At 37.3% G+C, this 9,196-nt stretch overlaps 1 protein-coding gene across 1 annotated transcript; it reads right to left on the bottom strand.

Annotated features, from left to right (window-relative positions):
- Positions 1-2,273: 2,273 nt before the first annotated feature.
- Positions 2,274-7,636, bottom strand: asb8 (ankyrin repeat and SOCS box containing 8). The gene is made up of 4 exons (XM_015391159.1): positions 7,469-7,636; positions 5,900-6,076; positions 5,700-5,804; positions 2,274-4,743 (listed from the first exon to the last, which is right to left on the bottom strand). Exons 2-4 carry the CDS (start codon positions 6,026-6,028, stop codon positions 4,108-4,110), a joined length of 870 nt encoding a protein of 289 aa, XP_015246645.1. The 5' UTR covers positions 6,029-6,076; positions 7,469-7,636; the 3' UTR covers positions 2,274-4,107.
- Between the last annotated feature and the right edge of the window lie 1,560 nt (positions 7,637-9,196).

Here is a 9,196-nt window from a genome sequence, read left to right as displayed (position 1 = left end):
TTTTTTATTATTATTATTTTTATGCTGAGACCCAGGGTAGTTAAAGCATAAAAAGTCAAAGTGAATTCCCACAGACCCACAGAGACTTCAGTTCCCTTTTCCAGACAGCGCTGACTCTCTTGAAAAAGTTTCTCTCTTTAGCCTCCATTAGCTCTCCGCTTTAGCCCCGCCTTTTCCCGTAACAAAACCACCTTTTCTATGCAGCTATTGGTTCCCAGGGCGTCACTCGCTGGCATCTCATCCTCCTATTGCTTTTGGGGGCTGTCAATAAAAGACACTAGTTAACTCTAATTGGTTAAACGCTTCTTCTAACTTTTCGTACCCCCCCATCCAAAACGAAGCCTAACGGCTAGCTGCTATGGCTAGCGTTATCAACAGGCCGAGCGCACATTGAAAATGACTGATAACAACCATACCAACAATTTATTTTCTGACAACCAAGGTGCGCCTAACTACGCCAAAAGTCGAACCATATACTTTAAAAGACAGTATAGAGGTTGAAAGCCCTCGCGTAGTTGGTTAGCGGAATGACACTTTAGAGCAAAGCAGCGAGACTCTGGGTCCGAATGAGTCGCTGAAGCTGCGACTAACAGTTCTGACAGTAACACAAACATGGACTCATGTCCGTCACAAACACCAAAACGAGTCAGACTAAGAGAAAACAAACAAAGGGTAACAAAACCGAACATCTCTTTGATGATATTTTAAGTTTTAAGTGTTTATGATTCCCCTCTCCTCTCCTCTCTCTTGGAATTTGACACTCCCCTTGACTGTGAACTATCGCGAGATTTTACCTCTAGTTGTAATAACGCATTCAGAAATGTGAACATGAACGATTTTGTCGCTCCTTGATCAATGTATTTTTATCCGACTTTCTACGGATCAATGGCAATTTTATCAGCATTTTTTCATTTCCCATTCAGTTATTTTTACTTGATCTTATATCATTGAATATATTTCTTAGGATATTTCCAGCTGCTCACACAACAAATATTGATATAAAGCCCTTTTTTTGGAAACTCACAAAGTTCCAAACCCAAAATTACACTAAACTACCTACACACTACCCAGTAACTATTTGTCCTTTACATACATATATACATTCCTTTTTGGAACTTTACCAGAACCTTTCCAGAATTTTCCTGGAACTCACTAGAACTTGATGTTTGCATTCCTTACATTTTCCCAAACTAACTTTAGGTCATTTTTAAAACCTAATTCTTAATGTCAAGAACTTTCATAAGATTTTTACCAAAAAACAAAACAAAAAAAAGCTAAATTCTTTTATGTAAAGTTATTGGTTCCATTCATAGTATTTCCTGGAATTAATTTGGGGTAATGGGGAGGCCTTTTCAGAATTGATCAGGTGCATCTTGGACACTTAAGCATCCTTCCTAGAACTTATCAGCGATGAATTTGTTTAAATGTTGGTAACAAAAAAAATATTTTGATTAAATGTTGGCAAGGAAGTATGCACACATTATTGTCGTTCTGACAAACTCTTACATCTCTGGCATTAACGAATATAACCAGAATGAGTACATCAGCGATTATCTTTCGGTAAACCAAAACCTTCAAAGGTCAAATATCACAGGTACTTAATGGGTAAGTTTGTACTGCTTTTAAGTAATTTAAATTCAAAATGACTTTATTCATCTGAAAGGGAAATTAAATAATGTAATTAATTTATTAAATGTCTGCTTAAGTGCTGGAAATGTTTGAAGGGCAATGTAAACTATGCTCTATAGACCATTCAACTGATCTTCCCTGCAAATAGTTTGACCTAAATATTCTAAAACTGGAAGAAAACCTGGGGACAGAACTCAGCTTTAAATATACTATGGAATAACGTATTCATATTTAATATAACACTTAGCTAAATAACATTACACATATCAAAAAAGTACTACATTAAAAAGGAGCCAGCTGATGCAATCCACAGATATTTGTTCATTCACTGTTATAGGATCTAAAAACAGAGCGAGAGAGACCCCTAGTGGAGTGCCTGAGAACTTAAGTGAACATATTCAGGACAGCTTTAGTGTTTTACAAATTATTTAATGGAAAATATGTTTATAGATATAGGTGTGGTTCCAATCTAAGAGTGAATAATTTGGATTATATTAAGAACTTTCTGTTAAATATTTATAGTCCAAGATTTAAGTTACTAGTAAAGTTGGGGCAATGTGCTGTATGAGTCATGAATGGGAGCTAGTCAAGATTTGATCATTTGTATTATAAACGGTAAAAAAAAAAAAAATCAATAACACGAGTTGACAGGCAAATAAAGACATTTATTTGCATTATACAAACAAAGAAAAGAAGCACCTTTGCAGGCATACACAATACATGATCTCAGGGTTAATTTACATATACTTACAGAACAGGCAAACAAAATTAGGATACAAAATGGTCAGATGTTAGACCCCCAACAAGGCTGTTGCCAGCATATTTAGTGGTTTTACAAAAAGACAAAACTTACTCATCATGCCATTTTTTTTATTTTCTTTTATCATTAACACTTTAAACACAGAATTTAAAACAAAGTGACTTTAGTTTCGGAACCAGTGAGCACCCTTGAAAACAGGACGTTTTGCAAGTTTAACCTCCATTGTAAAAAAAAAAAAAAAAAGAATAATAAAGCCAAAATAAACAGCAACTAATGAGAGTGGACATGGTGATTTTGCATTTGCATTGACTACCTGGCACCTTAAATGAAACTGATACTAACAATCAGCACGACTCTGCTGCTTCTACATAAATACAATTGTTCCCATCTGGCACAATCATTTACTGCTTAAAACAGGTGTGTTAAATACAATATCCTTAGCAAATATCACCGACAGATCGCTCTCCTAAACTATCATACACATTATTTTATCACATTACCTTGCAAAAACTTAATTGCCCTAGAACTTTTCCACATTTTGACACATTACAACCACAAACTTGAGTGCATTTTGCTAGGACTTTGTGACGCATCAAAACAAAGCAGAGGATAACTGTAAACAGTAATTTAGAAATTTGCATCAGTGTATGTCTTCAGAAAAAATATGAACGCTATTGAGTACAATCAGCCTTACCATATCATACAAACAATAAAACATGGCGGTGGCAGTATCATGCTGCAGAGAGGCCTCTCTTTAGCAGGGAAAAGATGTAGTCTGAGCCACAATTGTTTAAAAAAAAATTAAAGTACAGATGTCACAGTCACATAGGACATTTAACTTTTACTTTTAATTTCACACCTAAATAATAAAGCCAGAGCCACAAAGACTCAGTAAAATACTCAGAAGCTAAAATGGTCTAGTCAAAGTCCTCACGTAAATCCCACTGAGAATTTATGGTGAGAGATTGACAGTAGACGCCAGCAGAGCAGCTCTTTTTCTAACGGGCTGAGAACTTTTGAGCATTATTTTAAATAAAAAAATCATGAGGTGTGACTGAATGTTTTATGCGAGAAAAGGCCTTTGTTATGTAGATTTTTATCATTTAAAAAAAATTATAGTTTGCAGTTCTGATGTGGGAAAATGTAAAAAAAAAAAAAAAAAAAAAAAAAACAGATTTATGAATTCTTCTTCCAGGTGCTCTACATGAACCATCTGACAAATGCTCCCTCACGTTAAAAGTCTTACCCAATATATTATTTTATTTTTTAACAAGCCATCTTCTATCAGAGTCCAACAGTTTCTTTCACAAACCTAATGAAGCAAAAATTAGTTATAATAAGCATACTAAAATATTCCAACAAATAGTTTTTTGGATATATCTGAAGCAATTAAATGATTAAACATCTTGTCTAAACTTAGTTTATTCTCACAATGAAGTCGAGCAAATCTCTTGTTTAGCTTGAGGTTGTTTCTTTTCTACTTTTGCAAGCAGACTTAACTGAAAATAACCAACAGCTGTTGAGTTGGAAATGCGCAAGTCCTGCCTTGCTCATTCACAGAATGCTGATTAATTCTAATAGTCTGCACTTAATTCACTCCTCATCCAGATGTTGTGTAAAAAAGAAAAAAAAAAATACACACGCATCTGTATCGACTTGCCAACAAATGCAGTGTGACGAGCTGTTTAATCATCAGCCAGCAGGTTCTGCCGCCGTCATCAGTCTCTCAGTAGTAGATATTCTTTAACTGTTTCAGGTAGAGGAAGCTCTTTCACTGCAGTAGGAAGGAACTGCACTCCCAGACTCTGGCGTATGGTGCAGCGTGCTAGAGAGCGCAGCGTCGGAGCCTGTGCCACCATGTTAGTCAGCCTGGCCAGCAGCTGGGGGTCTTTGCTCAGCTCCTTGGGAAGAGTGCCATCGGCACGTCTGATCTCAAAGCGCCCCGCTGCTCGGCAAAGCAGCTCCAGGCACTCTTCCTCCTGTTCGGTGCCCAGGCCTCGGGCCAATAGAGCCACCAGCCGGGATATAGGGGTCTGACCCTTCAGGTTGGTCACATGGACCTGGGCTCCGTAGTCTAATAGAACTTTGACACTCTCCAGGTTGCCCTTCATCGCTGCCCAGCTCAAAGGGGTATCATTGTTGTAGTCCCGGGCATTGGGGCAGGCCCCGCTCTCCAGCAGGGCCCTAACGCACTCCGGGTTGTCTTTAAAGGCAGCCCAGTGGAGCGGAGTGTCCTTGTTGCCGTCCAGTGCGTTTGGCTGGGCCCCATACTCTAACAGCAGCTCCACGCAGCTCTCATCCTTCTCTGCAGCGTAGTGCAGCGCCGTGCGGTTGTAACCATCCAATGCATTCACCTAACAGAGGAATCACATCATCTCAGCTTAGATATCCGAAAAGAAAGAAAACCTGCATCCAGAGCTAAAACTGAACTATAACTTTTTGCAGCATTATGACTGATAGCAGTAGACTGTTTTCAACATTTAATAATCAGAGTCAATTTGAAAAACGTGTTATTAAAGAAAAAGATCTATATAAAAAAGCTGCAGCCTTTGGAACTAGTTTTTTTTTTCCTCCACTCTGTTGCTTCAGTGTGACTCTTGTACCCGTCACAACAAATGTGGACGTGAGTCTGTAAATAACAACTGAACTTGTTATGTCAGTTTCCCCCCAGCAACCTACAGCCTCTTCTGTTTTGTTTATGTGAACGAACCTGTTTTAAAAATAGGAAAATACAGACCAAAGCAATATCATCTCTTCAGATTCAGGATTATAATCACTGCTTTTAGTGATTATTTTGGCTTGTTTTGTGTTGTTGATCTTTTACTATCTCAAGCAATTTAATCAACCATGGCTATTTTCAGATGAGTTATAGGAATACATTTGAGTAATTCTGTGTTATTACAGTCTTTCCACCTCAATAATACCATCCCTGTACTAAACCAAACCAGCAAAGAAAGCTCATAATCTAAAAATCCAGACTGATAATGTGTAGCTGTCAGGTTTAGTTCTATTTATTAATAGTCTGGGACTGTTTTCTATTTAGAAATCCAACCTGGAAATTAAAAAATAAAAAAATTGAGCTCCATACTTCTAGACATGTGAAGACTGTGTAGGATCCCTGAAACCTGCTATAACACAAGCATTACTAGCTTGCCAATAGCTACTTCAGAGGCTTAAAAGCTACCTCTTGCGGTAAAATCCTGCTTTAGATTACAAGCGTGAACAAGTTCACCTCTCTTAAAGCGATCTTTATCTAGAAAGATTACAGTTCATCTAAAACTTTGTGGCATAAAGTGGAAAAAAAACACACCTCTGCTCCTTTCTCTAGCAACAACTCCACACAGTCAGCATCAGCTACCATACAGGCACAGTGCAGAGGTTTTAGGGTTCCATGCATCCGGTTCACGTCAGCTCCCTGATAAGGACAAGAGACAAAGATTATGATATCGCCACAGCAGCTGGGACACTTTTTTTTTTTTTTTTTACTCCATGCATGACCTGCCCACTTACTTTACGAATCAGATCCTCCACGTTATCGTGTGGAAAAGAGCGGATGGCTGCGATTGTGCGGATGAGCCGCTCGGACAAGGAGTATTTACTCTGAATGCTCTGCATGATGTACCACATAGTAGAGCTCATGTGTAACAGAGGACCATGGCACCCAGGCAGGGGTGGCTCTACAACACACTGAAAGAGTTACATACTGTTAAACAGGATGAGATCATCAAATACTCTTAAAAGAAAAAAAAAAAGAAAGAAAACACAATAATGAATTTAATAAGCTCACATTGTTCTGTCTTTTCTCAAAACTGAACATGTTTCAAATACAAAAAGATGAATTTTTTCCCTACAGCAACTTTTGCCAATGTTGGTAATGTATTTCTTCTTTAAAATAGGAATATGATAAACTGCATAAAGGGAATCGATAAAACATACATGTTTAATATAATGCTAATCACCAGTAAAAAGCCAATCACTTGGAAATGGACGACTGACAAAACGCCCAAACAAGAGAACTGGATAAACATCATCCAAGACATTTGCATTAAAACTGGAGCACGAAAAAAATTGAAAAACAGTGGACCCCATGGCGTAGATTCGTGAACACCAGATCTGAGACTAATGAAATCGAGGCGACAACCATTGTTCCCTTTAAACCATTTGTTCTACGGTTTGGAAAAGTTATTCCCATGTGATATTGGTTCGTTATTTCTTTTTCCTCCCCATTCTTTTGAAATTGGGGTCGAAGAGGAGGAAAGAAGGAAAGAAATGGAACAGTAAATACTGGAGATGGGATCGTCACATTAATGGGGTATGTTGTAAGGATCAATATGACATACTGAATAGATGATTTATAAGACTATACCACCCTTTGTGAACATAAGAGATGCACATTCTTCATGTTGTTCCTTAATCAAATTTTAAATAGAAAAAAAATACTAAAAATATTAAAATGCACAACTAGAATGGTGGATATGTTACTTTGTCAGATTCATAGGATCCATTTTTTGTATGTTATTATTACATATAAACTATACTATTAAATACAACATGACATAATATGACTGAATTCAAAGAATAGAAATGCATATTACTTGAAAATAGAAATTGATAAAATCATCACTCAGTTAGAAAGATCATGTTTAAAGATATTAATAAAGTACAAAAGTAACCAAGTAAGATCGTCTTCTTTAACAGCAGCTGCGTTCTCTCTGTAAACTTTAGCTGTCAGGAAAAAATGACCCATATTTAACAGCAAAACAACATCGTGGAAATACGTAGCTTTAACTTTACATTAAAATTATGGTATTCGTATAGTGATAAGCTAAAGATTTAAAGCTAAAACAGATGTGAGCGGTCTAAAGAAGGTGCTGAGGGTTTGCTTTGAAACAAAAACAAAGATCCCGGTTAGCAAGCAGCTAGCTAGTAGCCGCTAATGCTAGCATGAAGATAAGAAAACAAACAAACGGCTAGAGGTTTAAAAACAAATGACACCTTCCCCAAATGCGCGTAAACGCGTCTTTAATCGTAAGTTGCATCAAAAACCGGTAAAAAGTCGATGCTGAAGGAATACCGTACCGTTTAAAAGCCCAGGGTAGAGCTAGAAGGTTACTGTAGAGCCCAGCTGCTGTTTGACACAAACACGGGCACGTCACGCGACCACGCCCCCTGCTTATACGTGACAGCAGCGTCTCTGATTACAGATGTTTCAGTCTGAACATTTCTCCCATACAGATCGCCATGTTCCGGTGTCCGCTGCTCTGAAGCGCAGGTACGGAGCTAGATGGGGGCCAGGGGGTGCCATGGTCATCCTTAGCCAATTATTGGCCACCCCTGTGGCAGTGGTGTCAAAAGTAAACATATTAGTTACTTAGGTATAGATATTGCAGTTAACAAACACTGATAAAAGTTGAAGTATCAACCTGACCTCTTTACTCAAGAAAAAGGGAAAAAGTATGTGTTCTAAAAACTACTTAAAGTATAAAGTAAACTTTAAAAAAACAGCCAGATGCCACTATATGAATTGAAAGCTCAATTTTTGAATTTTTTTGTAAAATTCTTTGAGATAGGGCCAAGGATGAGGGAGGTCCTGTTGGTCTCCATCTCCAGATACGCTCTCGCCTGTGTCCGACCTTTCAGACGTTTCAACATCTTTTTTCTGAATCCGACATTGTAGCATGGCATAGATAATTCACATTTGCAGTTTGAAAAACACCTGTTTGCTTCTGATGATTTCCTTTAGCTAACCAATAAGTGTTCGCGTTATATGACTCATCCAATTACACTAGTTTTCACTTGATGTAGATAGCGCCAATGATCTGCAGAAGTCAGAAGTAGGAAGAAAAAGGTAATGGAGTAACGAAGTATTTGTACTTCGTTATTTGACACCTCTGCCCTGTGACCACCCCTACCTTTTTTTTTCTCTCAAGTAGAATATTCAAAATATTTTAATCTTATATATATTAACAATTACTTGACAAGAAACACACTGTGGTTAATTATGCACATCAACATACCAACATTAGAGATGATTAGAACAGAATTCATGCTCTTTCAGAACTAGATTTTGTCTCTGCAAGTCATCTAAGAGTCTCCAGTGATATCATAGATACTGTAAATAACTATTTTAACAAAAACCTATTCAATTATCAATTTCTGTAGATATTAGTACTTGTAAATATCAATTAATGTAGAATGATATTGATAAAAGTAGTAATGATGATGGAAAAGATGTTCGCCCCAGAATTCAAACCTCAAAGAATTTTATCCAATATAGCTTTTATCTAAATGGATTTTTAAATATATGCATCTATATTTTAGCAAAGGCTGTTGGAAACTGTAGTTTGTCTTTATTTTGGAATATGGATGTTGTGCTTGTTCCTGTTGGAACAGCTTAGATTGGCCGTGAGGTTCTGGTGCCTATCCACTTTTGGCCACCCCTCAGTATACATTGGTTATTGCCTGGCCACCATTATAAAAGTTTTCCTGCTACGCCTCTGCTAAAGTGTCTTCAGGCTCGAGTGCAGCAGAAGAGCTCCTACTAACAGCTGATCATTTACCTGCCGTCAATAATCCTTCAAAACTAAAAGGAGAACAAACTCTGAAAGCTCATTTATACAGAACCGGACAAAAGTGTGACATATTTGTCATATTTTCATTTAGTGCTGCAGCTAACAATTTTTTTTGCAAATCCATTAATCTGTCGATTATTTTTTTGATTAATAATAGAATAACCAAAGGTTCCTTAAGGAAGATTTTTTTCCACAAATAAACCAGGTCAAACTTAAACTGTTCCACTTGAAGAGT

The sequence above is a fragment of the Cyprinodon variegatus genome, unplaced genomic scaffold (assembly GCF_000732505.1).
Source record: "Cyprinodon variegatus isolate N-32 unplaced genomic scaffold, C_variegatus-1.0 Scaffold526, whole genome shotgun sequence".
In the NCBI taxonomy this organism is placed as follows: Eukaryota; Metazoa; Chordata; class Actinopteri; order Cyprinodontiformes; family Cyprinodontidae; genus Cyprinodon; species Cyprinodon variegatus.
Note: the sequence above shows the minus strand (reverse complement) of the source record. Positions and strands in the feature narration are given on the sequence as shown.

Coding starts and splice junctions, on each gene's coding strand:
- asb8 (XM_015391159.1), bottom strand. CDS start 6,028: ATGAGCTCTACTATGTGGTACATCATGCAGAGCATTCAGAGTAAATAC. Junction 5,805..5,899: donor TGGAGGATCTGATTCGTAAA/GTAAGTGGGCAG, acceptor TGTCCTTATCAG/GGAGCTGACGTGAACCGGAT. Junction 4,744..5,699: donor TGCTAGAGAAAGGAGCAGAG/GTGTGTTTTTTT, acceptor TTCCTCTGTTAG/GTGAATGCATTGGATGGTTA.